The 24005-nt window shown below is 37.0% G+C and overlaps 1 protein-coding gene across 1 annotated transcript in view; it reads left to right on the forward strand.

Annotated features, from left to right (window-relative positions):
- Positions 1-24005, forward strand: part of ITGA8 (integrin subunit alpha 8) — a 111381-nt gene that overhangs the window by 47650 nt on the left and 39726 nt on the right. Inside the window, exons 16-23 of the mRNA XM_059477303.1 lie at positions 3855-3910; positions 4507-4661; positions 5818-5955; positions 6410-6477; positions 7425-7572; positions 13835-13927; positions 19422-19501; positions 22472-22552. Coding sequence (XP_059333286.1) covers positions 3855-3910; positions 4507-4661; positions 5818-5955; positions 6410-6477; positions 7425-7572; positions 13835-13927; positions 19422-19501; positions 22472-22552 — 819 coding nt within the window. The remainder of the gene's footprint in view (positions 1-3854; positions 3911-4506; positions 4662-5817; positions 5956-6409; positions 6478-7424; positions 7573-13834; positions 13928-19421; positions 19502-22471; positions 22553-24005) is intronic.

Genomic DNA, 24005 nt, shown 5'->3' on the forward strand with positions numbered 1-24005 from the left:
CATAGGTTAGATTTGCTCCTTTCTGCTGCTGGTATTTTCTTTTCTCATTGACCTAATTTGAAAGAGGATGTGGTTGGTGCCCCATGGATATGGACCTAGGGGCCATTGTTGAGATGAATTTGTGTGAGATTTTCCAAAGACTGTTGGCCAGCCTGACGCCATGAGTGGGACAGCAAAGCCATATGGCCAACAGTCAGAAGATGGATAGCTCACTCCTCAGGGGTGGTCAGAGGGGGTAGGCAGGTGGTGTCACCAACACAGCTGAGGTGCTGTACAGGAGACCTCTGTGCCAGGTTTTAGCTTCAGTAGCCCTAGAGACACCCAAAGGGCAGTCACTTGTTCTATCCAGCAGCCCTAGTGCTCCTGCACCTTGGCCATGCAATGTAACTTAGCCATGAGAAGCCTTCAGCACTAAAACTCTGTGTTGGTCACTGGATTAGATTTGGCCATAACAAAATCTAAAATCAGGGCAAGAATTAGAACATCACAATAGAAGTGTGTTGTTTGGCTTGTACTTCAAAAAGGAAACTGTTTAAACGTTCATCAGTAAACAATAACAGCTTCTTCTCTTCTGTGGAGGTTTGTGACCTTGCAGGTTGGGTATCAGCCTCACACAGACTGGAAGCCCAGAACATTAAAGCTTACACTGCCTTTCTGCATTCATTTTCCATTCTTTCTCTCCATCTATAAACCTGGGTGCTAAAGAAATCACTAGCAATGACAAATGACACCTGGTAGGATCTGCTAATGTCTTGCTTTTCACTTCCTGAAGTAAGTTTTCTGGTTTTTTTCAGCTGCTAGAGTAGCCATACCAAAATAATATTTTTCTGGTACTAAGTGCAGTCTAGAAAATATTATACATGGGTAACTAACTTTTCACCACTTCTGGTGATATTAGGTAATTTTATTAGGGTTAACTTTTGAAGAGACTGCTCACATCTGTACCAAGAGTATTTCTGAAGAAAGGAATACTTTCAAATTTCTTGTTCTTGTAAAAATAATTTTTGCCTACCTGAAAAACATAAAATTGTTTTAAACAAACAGCTTAGTTGCCCTGAGATTGTCAGGAAGAGCTCGTGTGTTCAGTTTTAAGGCTTTCCCTCTGTTTTGTAACTACATTCAAATACTATTCAAAGCATAATCTCATAGTGATGACAGACACAGCAGAATAAATGTGATGTAGGGATCTCTTCAGAGAGATTCATAGCACATAAAAAGTTTGTATGCTTTAGGATGATGGACGACTTCCCATTTGTTTCTTACTTGCTGAAGTTTTCTTCCTTGCTGAAGTTTTCTTCCTTTGATTGTTAATTCTGTTGTTTGGTTGATTGCCCCTACAAGCAAGCTCCAAAGCTCAGCTATTTTGTTTCTTACTGTGCCTAGGAGTCAGATCTCAAATCTCTATAAATTCTTTAGACTCTTTTGTAGTCTGTCTTTCCCTCTGCTTTTCTTTTTCTTGATACTAAAACATCCCTCAACATCTCCCCAGCATTTTCTTGTTGAAGTGATGAGCGAATCTAAATTCATCTCGGTTTGCAATTGAAATCTTTGATGTCTTTTGCACTGTTTCTGAACTAAAAAACAAAATCACAAATGTGTGGCAGAATTCTGCTAAAACCATAGTCCTTCCTCCTGTGTGGCCAGAGTGTGGGAGGTTATCCACTCCAGATTTTTGCTTTTTTGTTCTGCTATTCCCTTTTTGACATGCTCTGCCTGGAGTGGAAGGAGTAAATCTTGACTCTTACAGTAATTTTTGAGAACATTACTTCAGTTATCAAAAATGTATTATGAATTATTCTGTTCATTGCAGTAAATAAAGCATACACTGAAATTGTTCTGTTTGACAGGTAAAGCATTCCAAGCTACATTTTTGAACACAACCTTTTTCCAAACATGATAGGACAAAATTTCTGTGACTCCTCCAAAGCAAGACAACTGAGTTTAATACATTGGCAGCTCTTGAGTTTACATCTGAGGAAATGCCCTCTTACACTCTGACATGTGAGGCCTGTGAAATCTGATGTCTAAATTGCATTCATGCAATTACACAAGATTTCCTCATTTTTTTATTTTGGCCTTGTGTATTTGGAAATAATTGGTTCTTCCTGTATTGACTCATAATTGTAAAAAAGAAGGAATATGAAAAATCTGCATTCTCTGCATGGACTGGAATGACTGTTTGAAGGCTACAGATTAATGGCATTGTGCCATTCTTGTTTCTCAAGAAATATTGAAAGAATTTTCCATTAAGGTCATGAGAGTGACACATATGCCAGATGCGGCAGTTTCATTACATCTGCCAGAGGAAGCAAACATGCAATTAGAATGGGATTATGGGTTGGTTTAAAGGTTATGTTAGTGATTTTTTATCCACTGCATTGGAACATTATTATACGGAATAACAGTAGTGAGGAGATCAAGATCAATGAATAAGGCAATTTTTAAAATTTAATTTAAGCTGATTTTAATGCTGACCTACAATTTATTTTCCATATGCAAACGAAAATATTTTATGAACCCATGAAAATTTTCATTAAGAATGACTGGTAACCAGAAGCACTTGCAAGAATCTATCACCTGAGCAATTTTGTTACATTATACAGGATTTCATTAGGAATTATGGTATGCAGAACTATGTGGCAGGTGACAGCAGAAATCAAAAATCAAGAACATCTTTCCAGTGACAGATTTCTTGTTTTGCCACTTGTCAGGGAAGTACGCTCTGCTAATTGCATCAACAGGCATAATTAATACTGTTTCTCATACCATCTAGAGTAATTTGTGAAAACTTTTTCAAAATGCAATTCAGTTAAATATTTATAAAACTTGCACAGATTCCTTACAAAGTGAAACTTGTCTATAATCATAACTTTTTCTGGGTTTTTAAAATTAATTTTTATATAAGTTTAAAGTTCAGATTAGAAGGTATCAGCCAATACAACTATAAAAGGCTTCTCCTGTCAGTTGTTGAGTATAACTGCAAATGTGTTGCCAGTCTTACACAGAAATATTTCTTATGGGAAAGGACTCTCCTATGGTTGAGGTGACATTTGTATAATGGTTACAGTTGTGATATGAGTATTTCTAGGCTCAAAAGAGCTTGCTATACATTCAGAACAGGCAAATTAAAAACAATTACTTATGTTGTGTTCCTTTTTGTGGAATGCATTGCTTTAACATACTAGAAAAAGAACATGAATCACAAATTTCTCTATGCTTTGATTTAGGTGATGTAAGTGCCCCTTTCTGCAAAACTTAGCTAATTAAATGCAATGCAGTTTGGTTAGTCTGATGTCAGAAAGATCGAAAAATTTAAGTTTTATGTTTGGAATTAATTGCAGCCTGTTGAAATAATGAAAATCTTATAGTAATGCCAGTGGAACACATTGGTATCCCAAGTGCTTTAATTTGCTGGAAAAGAGCTTGAGCGTTGACAATATGCTCCAAGATTTTTCTGATTTGACCATGATGAACCAGAAAGTATTTCTGCAGACAGCCTCTTACGAAGGTGGTTTCCTGAACTTCAGCATAAAAAATCCAGCTTTGGCAATAGTGTCAGAAGGGTCATCTCCATAGACTCTTTCAAGAACTGCTGAGACCAGAGAATCTTCTCTGTACCTTTGCCAGGAAATATTCAGAGACTGTCTTCTGAATATTCTTCTGTGATTATTAGTGAAGCCTAGGAGACTTCCTGACATAATTAGGGAATACCATAGGTAGCTAGATACAATCTCAGTTAACATCTTTTTAAGCAAATTAAAATAAAACTTAAAAGATATGATTTGGGAACTGCTGATTCCCAGGTAAGTCCATTTTCTGCTAATAATGAATTACTTCTCCTTTTTTATATGTAGCTTTACTGTAAGAGTCTGCGCAGATTTTGAAGGTCAAAGTATCTCAGATGAGATAGGTAAGAAATATTTTCTGTTGCTGTAATTTACTCTAGTCCTGCTCCATTTCAAATGTATTTTTTCCTACACTTGTAAAGACAATAGGAGTGAGATCCTCCTCAGGCAAGAAAATGCAGTTTAAAAAAAGTAGATAAACAGATGGATATATGGATATATGAATAGATAGATAGATAGATAGATAGATAGATAGATAGATAGATAGATAGATAGACAGATGTGTGTGTGTGTGTGTGTGTGTGTGTATGCAAACCTTTTATTACTCACTTATAAGATTTTTTTTTCAGTTTAAGTAGTTTTCTAAATAAAACCAAGAATGTACCTTGTTGGAGAAAGTTCTGTTTTGGAAAATTAATAAATTAAAGGGACAGAAGTCCTGTACACATATGATCTGTCAATGAAATAAGAAAGTTTAAATTATACATCCTGCATAATTTGGATCAAAACTTAGTGGGCTTTTAAACAGACAGGCACTTAAAACATGGATTAGTTTTTCTCGGAAGACTTGCCTAGGTTAATGAATTATAATACAGAATGAATTCCTTACTGTTTTATTTCTGTGTTATCAATAAGTAATTTATTTATTTGTATCCCTTAGTGCTGAAAGGTGAATTGCAGTTAGATTCATTGAAACAGAAAGGAGCTGTTAAGAGAACCCTCTTCTTTGATTACCATCAGTCACATCACTATTTCTCCATTGTGATAGAAAGACAGAAACAACTCCATTGCCAGGACTTCCTTGTTTATCTCAGAGTAAGTTGTTTAAAATATTTTGGACTTTCATCATTATTTGAGTAGTACCAGGGATTTAAAGATAATAATAAAAAGGAGTCACTGGAAAAGGAAGAGTTATCTCCAAAATTACAGAAATGGGATACAAGATAGACTTCATCTGTATGTTCAGTATGTCCAGAGCATTCTGCTACCTTGAAAAAATTCCCTATGTAAATCTTTGGCCTCATCTTTTGTCAATATAAGTAGAAAAGAAGGATTTTGAAGACTGTAGAATTTCTTTATGTAAAAATACCTTAATTTCATGCTCTTCTGGAAATTCTGATCAAATACTGCATCTTCTGATATAAAAATGCAAGATTGCTTTCCATTTTTGGTATTCTTTTTTTTTTTTTTTAATATTCACAGTGCAGTAATAAATGAATCATGTTAAATACCATGCCAATTTAGGTTCAAAAGATTATAAAGGAGTCTTACCAGAAATATTGGCCTAAAATTCATACATTTTTTAAAATATTTTAAAGATATTTTAAAATAATTTTAGAAAAACTAAAACTATGAAATTGAAGTTGTAAAGGTGAAAGGATCAATACTTCCTCACTTGCAGGTGGGGTTACCTCATGCAATTGAAGTAGATTATTCCAAGTCTGATCCAAGAAATGCAGTGGGAGGTGAAATGGAGACGTTTCAAGCACTATGTAAGGACATATCTAGATAGTAAAGGTGGTTTAATTTTACCATTGCTAAGTCTTATAAATTCTTAGGTATGGTACAAACCAGCAATATTACCTCCACAAATCCACACATGCCCTACCTCCATTTCAAAAGGAAAGGGGGCAGTACCTGATAGGAGTTGGTTCTGTGTGTCTCTCTTAAACAGCTTCATTTTAGGCTAATGCTTTGAAAAATTTCTGAGTCTACTCAGCTCAGCCAGCTTCTTCCAGATGTGGGGCTGTGGAGGCAATGTGTTCTGGGCATTCCAGTTACTGGTGAGTCACTTTGCTTTCCTAATGACACCACATGCAGCCAGAATTTGGCCAGCATCTGTCAAAGAACCATGTCTTACCTTCAATAAAGACCACATCTTTACCTTCAGAAGTCTGAATTTGTTGCTTTTTACACCAACTGAAATAATCATAGCAAACCATTGGTTTTATTATGTGATTGTTACTCACAGGATGAAACAGAATTTAGAGATAAATTATCTCCTATCAATATAAACTTCAATTATAGTTTGGATGAGACCAGTTTTGAAGATAGTTTCACTGTGAAGCCAATCCTGAACTATTACCAGAAAAACTTACTAGCAGAGCAGGTATGAGTTTTGCATGTTATATTTTCCGTATATAAACATGAAAGCATTTACAAATATTATGTGTGTCATCTTCCTTAAAAGAGAAAGCCAGAAATTACATGACAGGGATTTAATTAATACAAAATGTAGACTCAATATAAAACTAGAACAAACAGGCCTTTCAAGTATCTCCAAAACTTTCTTGTTTTGATTGCCTTCTAGAATATGTAAGCCAAGTTAGTGTGGGAAAGGGACTGAAGATTATATTGTTCTGCTAAGGATATATTTGACCATCTAAATAGTCTCCAACCTCTTACTACCACATGAAAAGGAGCTCACAGAAAGCATAAAAAGATTTATTTCAGTAAAGCAGTGCTAGTGGTATTTAAGACAGGTTAGCAATATGTAGTGATGCAATTTGGACTTTAAGGCATGTACTAACTGTATTATATTTTTTTATTTGGCAATGATACAGGCTTACATTCTGGTTGACTGTGGGGAGGACAACTTATGTATTCCTGACTTGCAACTTTCTGCAGTGCCGTAAGTGAAATAAGATACATTATGCTGTATATGCACCGTCCAGACACTGCTAACTGTTGCAACAGAATGATGTAGAACACAGTTCTGTTGTTTACTGTAGCTAATCACTCTTACTTGATTTCCTGATTTTAATTTGTGCATCCATTTCAGCTATAAAACCAAGAAATGGATGCACAAATTAAAACAAACCACATTCATGATGTTTAATGGTTATCATAGAAAATATAGTTTGCAGGTGTTTGTTAGAGTGGCTCTAGTTCTGTGAAAACCAAGAGATTATACAAATTGTTGTTCATAGGAGGTTTCAAGTTTTTTATTTCAGTGTGCCTGTGACTTTGCACTTGGACACAATTCTCCTGAACTCGGTATACAGTGAAGTAAATTAATCTCAAAATAAAATTTTCAAAATATGGCAACAGTTTCTTCTGTGGAGGGAGAAATATGCCAAGCAGGACAAGTGGGGAATGTCAGAGAGTTACCTGACTCTCATCAGAATCAGTCTGTAGCTGTGAATCAAGGGCACAGTGCCATTGCAGGTCTCAGGAGAATATCTGTCATTGTTTGTATTGCAGTGGACATGAGGAGATAACTACCACCTTTGTGTCCTCCAGAAAACAATGCTCATGAGACCTTGTGGCAAGTGGTTCCTCCACTAAATACTTCCTGTTGTTTAGAAAGTAGTCAGGCTCTGAAATTTTTTACCAGTTGCTTTCAAGTTTTGTGATAGTCCATCTTGGCCACAGTGGTGTTTTCTCTTAACCTCTTTTCTACCCAGGTCCTGGTATACTTTTTGATGTTGTCATTTTTATAGAAAATGGGGTTTTTTTGTGTTCACCGAGTGTTTTCCAGAACAAATGGTCTGAGACCAAAATGTCCTTCTGCTTTATTCATATATAAATCCTAATTGTGCATGTTTTAACTCCTGACAAGTAGTATGTTCTGTACAGGGATACAGATCAGCTAATAATTGGAGAAGAAAACTGTGTCATGCTCATAATAAATCCAAAGAATGATGGGGAAGGAGCCTATGAAGCTGAGCTACATATAAAGATTCCACCCGAAGCAGATTACACCGGGGTCGAACGCAACAACAAGGTAAAGTAAAATCAAGATGTTAGCGATAATGACAACTGAGAGCAAGGATTACCTACATAGGCTGTACCAGCTGAAAGCAGCACATAAAGAGGTTCCTTTCAGGAAGGGAGATTCCATCAACTCTCAGCTATCCTTGCTTGCACAGCCCAGGGTAAAGATAAGCCATGCCTCCAAAAGATGGGAAGGACAGGACCATTCTGTTCAGAGCCAGATCAGGTTCATTCCCATTAACCCAGCTCCTTCCCACTAACTTCTTTATAGTACTACACAAATATTGTCACATTTCTTCTAGGAATAGAGGTGTTCACATACCTATACCTATTCACAATTCCTATGTTCAGATTTTGAACCAGTAAACAATACCAATAGCAGAAAGTAATACTGCCAAATTCCTTTATGCTTCCTTTAGCCTGGGATCCCATGGTACCAACTCCCAGTCAGAGTTAATGAGCCCTGCTGACTCCCAGACACTTGGACACTGCTGTCTCCCCTCACAGCACACCAGTGTTTTACTACTATTAAAGGTGTCCCAGTTTCCAGTATCCTGAATAGTTGGACACTACTGCAGTATAACACTGACAAAGTTACTTTTCCTTGTTGTCAATTCTTTCATGTTATAAATGGACAAAAAATGCAATTAAAATGTAAAATGTGCCAGTGTTCACAGAAGGATTAATGTTGACTGAAGTCTTGCTGAGCTGTACTGAACATTCAGTGCTTTTCCTTTTTGGGTCTGTTTGTTTATTTAAGAGCAAAGATGAAACCCTATCCTGCAAACAAGCAGAGTGTTCATGTATTCTCTTTTGGACAGCAAGTCTGAATTGCCTCATCTGCACATATATCTCCCAGGCTGTTGCAACATGAGCCTGCTTTTTTCTGTTAGTGCCTGGAATGTTCAAAAGGGCCTCAAGGGTGACAGTGGGAGAAAGCAAGTTAATTTCCTTTCTGAAGGCAAATGTTTTTAAGGAAGTTGAATTAACTTACAAGGTATTTCCTTATTCTCCTTCTGTCAGTGACTTTATTAATGGGTTTCTAACCTAGTTTGAAAAAAAATCCAAGAAGAAGTAATGCTATCATCAAAGATGATAGAAATTCTCTGCAACTTCACATCTCAGAAATATATCTTAAAGACACCAGCCTTTTCCTACTGCCTGTTCCTTTTGTTCTCTTAGCAAAGCCACTGGTTTTTTGGACTGTAATCTACAAAACTAAAGTTCTCTTTAACATGCTACAAATGGTTACTTTTTTCCTTCCTTCCTCTTTAGAAATCTTTTGCTGCTCTTTTGGATTTTACCAAGATGTCAGAGGAGGCACTAATTCCAAAACGCAAACATGTATTAGCCCATATCTATTATTTGAAGGACCTGGGGGTGGGAGTAGACAAGAGGCTGGACATGAGTTATCAATGTGCATTTCCAGCCCAGAAAGTCAAACGTGTCCTGGGCTGCATCAGCCTTATGAAGGGAGACTAAAACAGAGAGAGACTTCTTACACTGCCATGTTGTGGCAGGACAAGGGAGAATAAATTCAAACTGAAAGAAAGGAGGTTGAGATTAGATACTAAGAAAATTTCTTGGCTGTGAGGGTGGTGAGGCACTGGAACAGGTTGTCCAGGGAAGCTACAGATGTCTCATCCCTTGAAATGTTTAAGGCCTGGTTGGATGGAGCAGCCTGGTGTAGTAGAAGGTGACTTGTCCACAGTGGCAGGGGTGGAACAAGATGATTGTTAAGGTCCCTTCCAATCCAAACCATTCTCTGATCTGGACAGAGAGAAATCATTCAGGGTTTTTTACCATTTTAGAAAAAACTTAGTTTTATAGTGACAACACAATAGACTCATGGAGAAAGGAAGGAAAGATCCTGGTGCTTTGGAAGAATAAAGAGAAGCTAGAATGGGTTGAGAAGGAGTTTTAAAGTTAGAATACTTTTTCTTTTGAGGACAAAATTTTAAAAACCCAGGAAACACAATACAATTACTTCATTCTTTTCAGATTTTGGGAAGGATAAAAATGCCTTTCTGACAAATCCAATTCTGAATCCTCGTAGATAAAAAACTGCCCTCCTTTTCTCTACATTTACTTAGCTCATTCACACACATAATTTATTTCATATTTTTTGCTTTTTGTACTTCATTCAGAAAGATATCATCATGTTCTTTCTGAGAAGGATCAAAACATTAGTCCTACTTGCTACGTCATTTTTAGTTCTTTCTTTCTGCATTTCAAGGACCATTTTCACAAGGATTACAAACGGCAGTGAAAAGAAGTTTATTCTTCCTATTGTTTTGAATAGTAAATGTATATTTCTTTTAACTATATTTTTTGAAATATTATGTTTCCATTATGTAAACTAAAATATTAACTTCTATGTTCATTTGGAAAAAATTGATACTGTAAATTTCTTCTAAAATTTTCTAAATGTAAATTCTTCTGTTACCAGGATCACCAAATTCTTAGGGGTCATAGTATCACTGAGTATAAGTGAGTATAAATGAGAGGGATTCAATTCATTCAACTTACAGGGCTTTGAGCAATTTGAACTGACAAGATAACAGAAGAAGTTATCACACTGGATGCCATAAACACTGAGGCATATGGAAAAAAGGTCTGCAGGCACTTTTTGAGGCATGGACTAGAGGTGAAAATGACAGTTTTCATGTCAGTTGCAGTGGAGTCAGGATTCCAGTTCTTATTTTTATGTTTGTGTTGTATCCTGACAATGGGGTATCTGTGACTGCTCCAGAAATGTACCTAATTTAATATAAAGCAATTTCAGCAGACAGGTAGATTTATGGTAGAGCCTATTGCAATCATATTCTTAAAGCTCTGCCTCTAGGTTGCATTTCCTCTTCGTTGCATCCATGTTTACAGTCCTCTTGTAGATGTTTTTCTCCGAACTGCAGAATTCCTGGTATTAAGGCAGGGATAAGGTTCTCCTCAAAGCCAACAAATCAGGCAGAGTAAGACAAGAATAAATGAAATGGAATTTGATACATTTCTGATGGAACTGAAATATCTATAGAATCAAATAATTCAATTACACTGTCATAATTTCAAACTGACTGTATTCATAGAGGATATTTGTCTACTGTGGAGCTATTCTGCATTTAGTCGAGCTAATAAAGAAACACACATTAAGTGCTTTATAGAGAAACACCTTAAGTGCCTCCTGTCCAATCCTGCTTTTTTTTCTTTATTTCATGTTAGCAATGTATTGTGTTATTCTATATCTTTTGAATTACACTTAGAAGCTGATGAAGTCAACAACTTCACTGAAAATTCACTTGTCTTCTAGCTCCTCCCTTCAGCTTTGTGCAGTATAGTGTTTGACGTGCCTCAGTAGGCATCATCTTCTTATCTCCTGATCCTGTAGAATATTGCACACAGACTGTGCAACTGCATAAAAGATTAGCAACATTTTGCAGAAATGGGATCGTAGGCAAGTGGAGAGGCAAATGAATATGTGTGATTTTAAAGTCTGAGGTCAGGGACATGATTTTGGAGCTTCGTTGATTCCTGCAGAGGCTGACACTTCCTTCAGTCAAAAGCTGAGGATTGAAATAGAATGACTTTAAATGAAATCAAGTGTGTTTTCCACCAGTTGTATTGTGGAAATACTTAGAAGGTCCAGATACCAGGTAAATGAGAAAATTACCACAGCTTCTCTAGTTCCTGCAAACCCACTGGCTTGCAGTAACTGTGCATATGCAGTAGCTGTGAATTTACTGAAATTAGCTGCAATGAAGAAAGTATAACCACTTTGTAGTATTATATACATATATTTCCAGCAGTAGATCCAGAGACAATATGTACTGCTGTATGGTACATTCTTACACCACAACAGTCCCTAACAAGACTGTGTGTTTGAATTCCCAGCCATTGCCTGAACACTGTGCACCAGCCCTTTGCTCCATGGTAGAGCTGCCCATATTGAACAGCTCAATCCTGCCTTAGTAGCAAAAGCTGGGACCCAAATTCTTATGGAATAATTAGTAAATCAGGCAAATACAAAGCACTAACAGATATTTGTTACACACCAAAAACATTATATATTTTGGCAGAACTGCCTCTACTCAGGCTGGAAACTGCAGACTGGTGAAGATCACATCCAGACTGGTATTGCAGTGGATAAACTCTGAGCCATTTCCCCCATGCCCATCTGAACTAAACAGTTAAAATGAGAAAAAGACCTGGAACATTCTTGTCTTACATGGAAATTCTTAGACTAGGTACATTGTGGCTGGGTAGATGAGACATGATTTGAGCTTGGTGAAGGCGAAGACTACTCTTCATATGTCAGTTAGATACATAAATATGCATCAACCAGAAGATCCCCTAATCAACTAATTAAATCAACTAATCCATCCCCTTTTCCTCATAAAATAAAATTGGAAGGTGATGGTAAAGGAAAGAGGAAGTTTTTTACTTGCCAGCTGGTTGTGTTTAACCATTGTGGCATCACTACAACCACAAAAGAGTTTCAAGCTTGTAGGCTGCCTGGATTACTTAAAGCATCCAATCACTTTCTAGTTAAAATGCACCCTGGGAGCACATGTGATAATTGTTGGGGTTTTACTTCTGCTCAAGACTGCAAAAAAAACCTGTGTGTTGCTACAGAAATGTGAATTGCTACCAATGTCAGGTAGAAGGGCTTTGTGGCAAACCCTTCCATCTGGCTGAGTTATATATGAATGTAATGATGCTGACCACAGTAGGTGTACTAGTCTCAGCTCTTGCTAGCTTCCTGCCTGGTTTTAATTTTCCTATTTTGTACTTAACCACCTCAAAAAGATGATCAGTGCAAAAACAGACAGTAAATCTCATTATGGAAGGAATTCTACCAAGATTGACCCTTTGTCACATCTTTAGACTGCACAAATTAGCTTTTGTGATGCTGGTGAGATAAATTCTGCAGCATTAATCATTTTTAGTCTAGGAACATAGCCTCCAGATTGCAGAAGAACTCCTTGAAAAACTCCTATATTTTCTCAGCCTTTGAGGTCCAAAAAAAAATATGTGATAAGGGCTGATTTACTTTGTGTTGGTCTATAATACAGCATCTTTAAAGAAACTGCCAAGTATCTAATACAAATGAGTATATATATCTAACTTTTAGACTTCAATTTCAACTCCTCTCCCCCAACAAAAGCAAAACTATAAAGCCACACATCAAGATCAAATGGACAATTTTCCAGACACGTTTGATTCTGACTGTGTTAACACCCTCTTTTCTCCCATGCATTGCTTCCCACCTCTAATTAACCAGCTGGAGAGAATATAAAAATGCTTCCCTCCCAACCCTAGAGAGGCTTGGGAAGGCTGTTAGTGCACTGGAAATGCTGTGTAACAAACTTTTGTTTCCTCCTAGCAAACTGTAAAAATGTCAGCATACAATGAGGTGTCTGCTGAGGGCATGCTTCACATGGGCTCTGTTTAGGACATGCCCTGTCTTTTCTTTTAATCTCAGGAAGTTACAAGGACAGCATGTCCATGCTGGCTTTTACAGATAGGGCAAATTGGTACAGATTTCCCAGGTCTTTTTATACAGAGGTCATGAGCTCATTCACACTGGTTCATCTGTGAGAATCACAAATGAGCAGAAAGGCAATGCAACTTGCTGCATCCTGCTTTTACAAAGCTGCTTTCTGCACATACATGGAAATGTCTTCATTTACTGAAGATGTCAGAGAGGAAAACAGAAAAAAACCCCAACACATTTTATTGCAACCCCCCATATTTTATTGCTTTGCTTTATTCTGTATCTACTAGCTTGCACTGTTTTATAGCTGTATCTCTTTTGTAGTTTGTTTTGTTTACAGATGATATTACTAGTGATAAGGATTGCTATAAACAAAAACAACCTTTATATCTGATAATGTGAAAATCTATCTCCTTTGTTGCTAATTATGTTTTTACAGAATTACTGTGAGACCTATTCTTCTCACTTAGTTTTGTCTACTCTTTGTTTCTCTGTTGAGTCATTATGGCTATAGGAATGATTCACGGCAACAAAGCAGTATGGTAAAACTAGACATAGAGTGATCTCATCCTGGTTCTTAAGGTACTGGGAAACTATCCTATTTGTTTTTCCCTGGCATCAGTTTCCCCCCGTTGTCTGACAATAACCAGCTAAATGTTTTGATAGTGCTCTGAGCAGGTGTCTGAAATCAAAAGAAAGGTCACAGTCAAAAAGGCATCACTTTCCCAACTGGATCCATTTCACTGTGATCTCTGACCTCTGTATTGGTGTCCTTTTGTTGCAGGCCCTGCGTGTGTTGAGCTGTGATTACAAGATGGAAAATGAAACTAGAATGGTGGTTTGTGATCTTGGGAACCCCATGGTGGCTGGCGCAAACGTAAGGGAAAACCAGATGCATTTACTGATATTTATCTAATTGAATTTTAAAGGGGAACAAATGGAAATATATTCAATTACCAGAATGTGTCCCAATAAGCAGCACATGAACCAAATTATTTACCTGGACAATAAATTGTTGGTGTAATAAGAGGCAGGGTTGTGCTTTTGGAAAAGTAGCAATTTGTTTTTCTAAAAGATTAATTATGCTAGAACTTGGGGTTCATGTCACTCAAAGAAGGTGAGAATGACTCAATTTATCACTATCATTTCATTAGAAGTTGCACTAGTATAATGAGAATTCCAATCTATAATGTGATCAGTTTATTTCTCCCTTTTAGAATCCTCTCTACTTAAAACATGAAGATATATGTATAGTAAATGACAACTTCATAACTTCATCAGCCTGATTCTCATCTTGAGTGCATAAGGGTTGTATTGCCAGTTTATATCACAATTTATATCAAGGAAAGTGTGTTTGGAATAAACTTATGCTTTAAAGTTATTATTTTATTTCTAAAGATTTCCCTGAAAAGTAAAAGTATCATCCTAAAAAGTAAAAGTAATTGAAAACATTTCTGAGGAATGGAATTTTCATAATGGGATGATGGGATGCAATGACAGCCTCTAATAAATCATACTACACATTAGATGGAATGATGGTAGCCTTGTTTTTGGACAAAAGCATAACTGTATAATAAGTGATGATGAACACTAGATAAGGATGAAAAATAGGTTTGGAGATAAAAAATTCCACAATTGTCATTCTTTGTCCCTATGTCATGACAAAACAACCCAGGAAACCCCAGAAATGTTAAATCCAGGAATGTTTAGCTATGGATGCTCTTACAGAGGAATTAAGTGTTTCTCATAAATTCTTAAGTTCTAGAAATATTTAACTAAAAGAAAATAATCCAAATATTGATACTTAAATAAAAAACTGTCCTAATAAGAACAAAGCAATCAACAGCTTAAACATACATCAGGAATAAATAACAGCTTTTAGTTGAAAACTACTACTGTTTGAATTTCATATTGGACCTATGGCTTTGCAAAGAAACCAAAGCAAATTTCTTTCGTATTTTCAAAATACCTACTAAGTTAAGGTCTATCCTATGGAAGATCAGTATTTCAATCTTCAGCCTGTCAGTGGAGACAGCCTTTCCTGGCCTCTTTTAATCTTGAAACAGGTCATGTCTGATCCTTCAGTGAAGGCAGGTGTCTCATAGTGTCAGCTGCTTGCATGGCCACAGGCAGTCCCAGAGATTCTCTGGGACTACAGGGAGGTGGAAACCATTGAAAATTAAGCTCCAGGTGATGGACCTCCTGGGAAGAAGAATCTCTACATTGAACTACTTTGAACTAGAATTCTGAAGAGATTACTATAAATATTTCTGAGAAGAACATGGACAAGAAGGCCAAAAGATTTTGTAGCTTTTGTTTTATTCTACTTAATGAAAATCCTAAAAAGTAAAAGTAATTGAAAACATTCTGAGGAATGGAACTTTAATAATGGGATGATGGGATGCAATGACAGGCCAAAGCATGAGAAAATTCCAATTCAAGGCAAATAATTTCTGGTACTGAGAAGACAGCAATTTTATTCATCTGCTTAGTAGTTTCCTAATTAGCATCAAGGCAGAAGCAAATTCTCAAGATACAGACGGAAGTGGACAAGAATATTGTGGGTGATTGGGATGCAGTGGAGTGGGGCAGGAGAGCATAAAGCCCCTTGGGCTGGAAGAGAAAAGGAAGACCAAACACAAGAGACACTAACTTGTATGCCAAGAAGGAAAGGAAATCTTTGCAATAAGCATAAGCAATGGAAAGTTCTGAGTGTAGAGGTGTTAGACTACAGACCCTAATACTCCTCCCTTTGAATCCAAAGCCCTGTTTCCACATCATCCTTCACCCAAAATGCTAGCAATAGCAGTGTGAAGACTTCAGGAATGCCATTTGGTGGCCACTAAAACATTACTACTCTTGCCTGTCTCTTTATGAATTTTCACAGCATAACTAATCCTTCTTCTCTTCAGAATCAATTCTAGGACTGCTCTAAGTTCCATTACCAGATACTATTAAGAACACTACTTCATAAAGAGACAAGTAGCAGAATAAAACAGCAGGGTTCATAATATATTCAAGGGTTTTCTACTTTACAACAAAATAATCCATCCCTTTAAAATTGAGGCATCAAAGGTAGAGCATTACAAAGCCAGATAGCAACATTGTTTGATTAGAGTAAGTGAAATCTTAAATCCTAAATTTATCTTTGAAGCCAGGTCTCCTGGAAGCTCAGTAAAGGTGAAAGGACTTGTGTTTTTTTCAGTCCAAACATATTTGTGATGGCAAATGTACTTCCAAAAGCAAAATACCAGCCCTTTGTACAAATTGCATAAATCTCAAAAGGTTGCTCTGATCCATTTCCAGTTTTGCAAAACAATTCTGCTCTGGCAGGAGATCAGTTATTCTCAAAATACTCAGTCAGAAAGGGACTCTTTGTGGAAGCTGTGAGTGGGAAGGAAGGGTTAGGTCAAAATTGAACATTCCTAAAACTCTTTAACTATTGAGTCACCTTAATGACTTGCCAGCACCCTGAAATCCTAGAATTCTTGAGCTCTTGAAGATCAACTTCTGAGTATGAGGGTTAGGTTGAGATTTTGTAATATAATCTATGGGATATTACTGCAGCAGACTACAGGCTTGTCTGACACCTCACATCTTCAAAATGCATTATGTCATCTGTGTCCTTAAAATTGTTTACTGGCCACAAAAAATATTTCATCTTTTCAGTAATATCTTTGAAGTTAAAAAAAAAATCAAAGAGTAAAAATGAAGATAAAAAGAATTGTTAAGGAAAATCTCAATGCCAGAATGCAAGCTAAATGTCTGACAACATCTCACTGGCAAAGATTGCTCAATATACTTATTTATGACACTGAAATAGATCAGACAAGCTTCCTAATGCCTGTTCAGTGGCATCAGCAAGTGAGAAAATTCTAGTAGAAGAATCTGGAAGTTTATACAAATTAATAGAAATAAGGCTAGAAGACAGGAGGCTTGGAAGATCTTGCCTATTTCTTGGTATGTACCAAACTGATTCTTAAAGAGAGGCCAGTTTTATCTTTCTTTAGCACTTTAAGACTTCATAAAAAGCTACACCTCTGTCTCTCAGCATACTCCTAAATCCTGTCAAACATAATAGGTTAAAACTTGTCAGTAATAGCAGAAATGTCATGTATTTCAAAGACACATGATGTTACAAACATGGAAATAATGCAGTCTTAATTAAACTTGCCTCACTTCAAAAACTTTAAGTAAAAATAAACTATTCTGATAAAATTTCTGTGCTACTAAAATAAGGATGTTGAATAATTGCTAAGTTATATGTTCAAGCAAGATAAACTCCTTTGGCCTTGGTGGTTTTCAGCAAGGGCATGTGAGCATCCTTGCCCTATTATTAGTGGCAATATCAAGGGTTACATGACATAAACAAAGTCATATGGCTACACAAAGACAACATCTGCAACTTATTAGAGTTGTACAGTAGGAGTGTGTTTCACTATTAAAGATGAAGCCTCAGGGGTGTAATAGATCATCAGAACTGCAGTTCATGGCTGCTCAGTCTGATGAAAATTTTATCTTTGGTTCATCAAATGTTTTTTCTGCTATCATTGGAAACAAATTTATTTAGACTGGTTAGTAAAAACAGGAAGATAAATTGTGAGTTTAGTATCTGGAAAATTTTGTCTAAAAGACAAAAGTCATTATATTTTTAAAGGTGAATGGAATATCAATAGAGTTGGTAATATCATCTCCAAAAAGGGAGCTTAAAATTAAACAGAGCTTACATCTTTATTCCAAGTTAGCTATTCAACTTTTGAGCAATTTAATGAGCACTGTCTTTTCATCTGAAAGATTTTGCTTCAAAAAGGAGATCTACTGAAACTATGAAATTAAGATAGTCAGAATTCAGAGATTTGAACTCACCATTCAATTTATGATAACAGTATTGGTTCAGCTTGAGTCAGCTGAAAGTAGATGAAACATGTTAGGTAAGTTTTGTCTGGTGATGGATTGTGTTGCACCACTGCAAATGAAGAAATAGGAGAATTGAATGAAAAAAAAATGTTGGGAAAAAGGAATTGCTTAAACATATGAAATGATGTTCACAGAGGAAAATTCCTCATCTTCAATGATGTTGAATTTAGGTCCCTACATTTGTGTGTCCTATCCTGTTGTTAACAAGTTTCCTGAAATATTCTGAGGAAATTATGCCAAGCAGACAACCTTTTTTCTCCCCCCCCCACCCCCAGTCTAGTCAGACATTGGCAGAGATGAGGGAATAATGTCCTCATTTCCTGATGCTTTTTGATGAATTTCTCACAAAGATTGTTTGTCCACATGGAGAATATATCTATGTGTTACCATCCTTTTTAAAAAAGTGCAAGTACAATGTGCATGTTATCCTGCTAGAAATTCTGCCATTAGGCCAGATGGAAGGTAGAGGAGGAGTGAGGAGTTGTAGGAATTGAAAAATTCACATTTTGAAAATTACCAGATTTAAACATGCAGTTGAAAGAATTAAAAACAATGATTTAAACATTGCAGTAGAATTTAATTAATTGAACATTGAGGACAGATGGCATCTCCTGCTACTCACCTGCTACTTACACAATGGGGCTGTAAATGTGTCCAGTGAGAAGCTTACAGAGACCCCACCATGGGCTATTGTATATTCCTTCTCTAGTTAGCCCTTCTCTCTTCTGAATAAACTTGGTCTGCTTATCCCTGCTCTTCTTGCAAAGCAAATGGAAATTGTCAAAAGGAGGAAGCCAGGTCTGCTTAAACACAAAGCAGCACCAGTGGAAGCACTTACCTCCTTCAGTTTTGGGACCTGTATGTTTTACTCTCTCCTCTGGTCACTCACTCCCAAGTTGTAGCAAATTGAACTGAAAATATAACTTTGAAGCTGTATTCCTCTTAACAGATCCACAATGGAAAAAAAAAATCAACTAGAAGTAAATTAAACTGCTGCTAGTTTAGCCTCAGGTGCTCAGTCAGCCCCACAGTGCCTGAAGCAGGCAGTGCAGAGCTGCCAGGTGCAGAGACAGTGCAGGGAGCCTGCAGACCTGGCCAGGGGCGTGCATGGATGGAGGCAGGGATCAGAGCTGCCAGACAACTGTTATTTGCTTTTGGCTTGGCTTGGCAAAGCAAAGACTGTCTGGATGAAGAAGGGCCCACTGCTGTGTTCTTGGGAGTGCTTCTCTATTCCTCTGATCTTTCCTCTTTCCAGCCAAGTTTTCCATCTGGTGACATACAGAGGCAGGAGGGTATTTTTTCCTGAGAACAACTAGATGATGTTATTTCATACTAATTTTGAAAAGCAACAGTATCCAGTATAAGTCTGTGAAATGCAATGTTGAATAGTGCTGCTTTATTGATCTGGAGAGATCAACTGTTTCTAGTAACCTGTTGTTTTGTTTCTTTCTCAGTTCTCCACAGGCATTCGATTTTCTGTTCAGCATTTTGAAAATGCAGACTTCAGCATCAATTTTGAGCTGCAAATAAAAAGGTTAGATATTTTATCAAGAGCATGGTTATTTAAATTATTAATTCCTTTTGCCATATGAAGTTTATTATATAATAAGGTCCCTTTTGAGTATCAGTAAATATTTCAGGGGCTCTCCAATGGTAGTTTAAGTCACGAGGATTTTTGATTTTGGAACCTCATTAACTATTGGGAGAATCAGTCTTATTTCTTTAAAATTCAGGTTATTCAGGTATTTCTTTAAAATTCAGGTTAACTGAGTTTTTAAGCATCTTCTGCAGATTTGCCAAATCTTAACTTTATTTAAACTTCAGAATTAATACACAGTAATCACTTTGTAACAACGGTGAATATGCACAAACATATCGTGCTCTGAATTAAACCAGACATGCTTCTTCTTCACAAAAATTTAGAAAACAAAAGGAAAGCAGTTAAAATCTGCTCAGCAGATTTACTGGCACAGAGAGAGCTGTTTCAGTTTGATGCAGGTGAACCTTTGTAATTTTTCCATTTGATTCCTCCCCATTTGTGGGCTTCACATAATAATATTGTAGAATCTTGTGTTTTCTACTGAGCAGAACTTCTCCCACAGAGACAAAAAAGCACAGAGTGGGCTGGGTTAGGATAACAGCAAAAACAAACCTGGGACTTTTTCAGTAGGTGGAAGGGCTGCTGCTCCATCTGTCCTCATCAAATACTCAGTGGAGTTCTGCATGGGGCCCTCCCTGCCCCACATGCAGAGACTTAATTGCTAATGTCTGGCCTTTAATGAGGGCCTTGATCATGTTCATTATGGTAAATAACTGAGACATTTGAAATGTTTAAGTCATGTCTCCATAATGTAAGCCTTGAAGGGAAAGGACATGCAGAAACTCAGGAAGGGCACACCAATGGCACAGAAGTCCATTGGGCATTTGGTCTCCCTGGAATCTGGGTGGGGACCATGCAAACCTGGACATGAGCTCTCCTGGAGAGAGACACAGCATTTACCTTGTAGTCCCCCGTCCATGCCACTATTCATTTCTTAGTGCAAGCAGTAGTTTTAAATGGTTATCCGAGGCTCATGTCACCACCCTTTTCATGCTGTGAGTCTGGGGAGGTCCAGAGCTTTTTGGGTAGTTAAATCTGTCTCAGTAATAAGAGTTGAATGTAGGTAACAGTTTTTAAAAAGTGACAAGAATTTCCTAAGGAATAAGTCTGAACTTCAGGAGACAGCAACATCTCATGCTTCCTCCATGAGTGTGACTCACTAAAATGTAAAGGAAGGAAATGTGTTGGGCTACAAACTGGTATGAAAATATTGAAGAGCACACAGCTATTTAAAAAACAACAAAAAAGGAAAGAGTAAAGAGTAAAATTTCTTGCATTGGAAATGTACCCTACAGTTAAAACTCACTGCTTTGTACATTCATTCACAAGCAGCAGGACAGTTTGTGTATTTCTATGATCTTAGTGAACAGATAAAGCAATTCTAAAAGAAAAACAGAGCATAACTCCATGAAGCAAACAGAGGAAATTGCCTAGATGGAGGCAAGAACACATCTGAATTTGCGTCCTACTTTAATTTATTCAAAAGAGAGGACTTTCATTTGCTTCAAAACATCAAGTGGAAAATAAGTATTTTGGTTTGCAAAACTTAAGTTCATTACTTATAAGAAACAAGCAAGAGGCTGAGAAGTGTCTTGAAATCTGATTCCTTTTCTGATGTGGATGTTGCTATGCAATTATGTACCTCTTAGAGAGAGAGAGATGTCTTGGCACTTCTTTTAAACTGTTTTCTTCTCCAAAAAATGCCATAAAGCATGAACAAGGTTTGAATAGCAGATATGTATGACCAAAATCTGTATTTTAACTCTATGGAAATTAAGACAAATAAGCAAGTTGGAGAGCAGCTTATTCTAACAAAATAGTGGTATAATAATTTTATAATAATAACACTTTAAACAATTTTTGTACATTTATACTCAAAACAATGGCTATAGAGTATTACCTAAAATTTCAAATAATGTTTGATGGAAATTTGCATTAGTTTACAAACAAATTAGAGCTGCTCTTAATTTCAGCAATCTGTAACCAGAAAGCCTGGATCAAAGCTCTTTATTCCTCAGGCGTCAGTCACTGGAAATGCTGACCTCCTCTGAATGTTTCCAATTGACTGATGGTACCCAGATGTGATAGCAGCAAACTGGGACAGCAATAGAAACTTGGTGTTCATGGAGCAAGGAAACCACACTTGATTGAAAAAGAAATCCAAATTTAGTGTTGTTGATCTCATAGTTAAATAAATTCTAAGTCTGTAATTACTTCACTATCTTCATGAATTTGAACTTGCAAACCTTTTTTATAGGAATGGGCTATAATCACATGAGTAGCCTTTTGAAGTAAGAGAAACTATGTTTATTACTAAGGATTTACAATCAGAAAAGACAATAAGATGAGTGAGAGCTCTAGATTTTAAACACGGAGATCTGTTTTCACTACTAAGTGGTTTTAAAAATGTAAACACTCTGGATAGGGGAGGGAAGAAAATAAGAAAATGAAAGAAACAGTTGATCTTGGTTCTTTTTCCCCAAAGACTAAGTCATGCTAAAGTCACAGGTTTGGAGAATCATAAAAATAAATTTTATTCTAACAAAGCTTGTATTGTTCATTAACACTGCCTTCCTCCAGTGTATGAAACAAAGTTCTATTCTATTAAGGTACTTTTATCTATACAGATAGCCAAGTTGTACAAGATATTCTGAGCCAAATAAATTTGTAACATCTTATTCATCATCACAGGATTCTTTAAAGGAAGCTTCAGTTGATGATATTATTAAATATGTGATGAGCTCAAATAATATCCATCTTAAATACCCGAGTCCTACAAGACTGAAGAGTGCCAGTAGGAATCTCATTTTGTGATATGCCCAGTGGGCCTTGTGTGTTGAGTGATATGATAATTCAGAGTTCTGATATAAAACCTTTGTTAATATTTGTACATATATTTTCCAGTTCTAACAAGATAAATCCCACCAGCAACTTAGTGAACCTCCATATCAACATCAGTGCTGCAGCTCAAGTACAGATCAGAGGGTAAGTATTCAACTATTTAAACTCATTTTGATAACTACTTTTTTAACAGAAACTTTCTGCATATGATAATCCCATGCTTATTATAAACCCAAATGCCTAATCCATCTAGGACACCTGGGTCTCACCCCTGCAAGCCTTGCAGGATGGAACTACTACAAACTTATTGACTGACTGTGCAAAGACAGCAACTTAAAGAATCTCACATTGTAGTAACACCAGTCAGAGCCAGCATTTCATTTGAGCATTCAAATTGTGCATGGATGTTACTAATATAAAATGCCTGCTCATATGTATAGGTCTTCTTGTGCAACCACTTGGATGCTTAATGCTGAATACCAAACAGAATCTACAGCTTTTATGGCTGGAAATGTGAAACACATTATGGCAAGGCATGTAGTAATAGAGAGCAGAGTGAGGCCTTTGAAGAAAGGACGAGTAAGAAATGAGTAATGATAAACTGTTCACTGACACAAAGTATACCAAAATTAAACAAGTACAGGATATAATCAAAGATGATCATTTCTATCTCTCTTTTTGTATACAGCTTAGTTTTAGAAATTATAAAATGCAATTAGGTGATAATTGCCAGCTGAACACGAGCCAGCACTGTGCCTGTGTGGCCAAGGAGGCCAATGGCACCCTGGCTTGTATCAGACATGGTGTGGCCAGCAGGCATTGATCAGCCCTCTGTGCTTGGCACTGGTGAGGCCAAACCTCAAATACTGGCATCATTTTTGCACCCCTCTCTACCAGAAGGGCATTGAGGTACTGAAGGAAAGAGAAACAAAGCTGGTGGAGGGCCTGGAGCAGCTGAGGGAGCTGGGGGCGTTCAGCCTGGAGAAAAGGAGGCTCAGGAAGACCTTACTGCTCTCTACAAATAACTGAAAGGAGGTAGAAGTATGGTGGGAATCAGTCTCCTCTCCCAGATAACAAGTGAGAGGACAAGATGAAATGGCCTCTAATGGCAGCAGGGGAGGTTCAGTTTAGATATTAGGAAAATCTTCTTCACAGAAGGAGTTGTCAAGGACTGGAAGAGGCTCCTCAGGGAAGTGGTACAATCACTATTCTGGAAGATATTGAAAAGAGGTGTAGATCTGGCACTGAGGGACATGCTTTAATAGTGAACTTGGCAGCACTAGTTTTAGGGTTGGACTCCATGATCTTTAAGGTTTTTTCCAACCTAAATGATTCTAAGATTTTATAATATTAGAGTGCCTTGTAAAATCTTGGAGCTAGACTCCTATTCTGGCATCCTGGAGGAAGTCAGGAGGATGTCTGGGATATTAGATTTCCTACATCTCCTCTTATGAAACTACAGCTCAAAAAAAAAAAAACCTTAACCATTATCAGCTCTGCAGAGGTTGAACAGGAGCTACAAGATCCAGATTCACTTCCACAGTCAGGCCATGAGGCTTGGCTGATGCAAGGAGGGTAGATGTCTCTTATGCGGGGT

This window comes from Ammospiza nelsoni, chromosome 1 (genome assembly GCF_027579445.1).
Source record: "Ammospiza nelsoni isolate bAmmNel1 chromosome 1, bAmmNel1.pri, whole genome shotgun sequence".
In the NCBI taxonomy this organism is placed as follows: Eukaryota; Metazoa; Chordata; class Aves; order Passeriformes; family Passerellidae; genus Ammospiza; species Ammospiza nelsoni.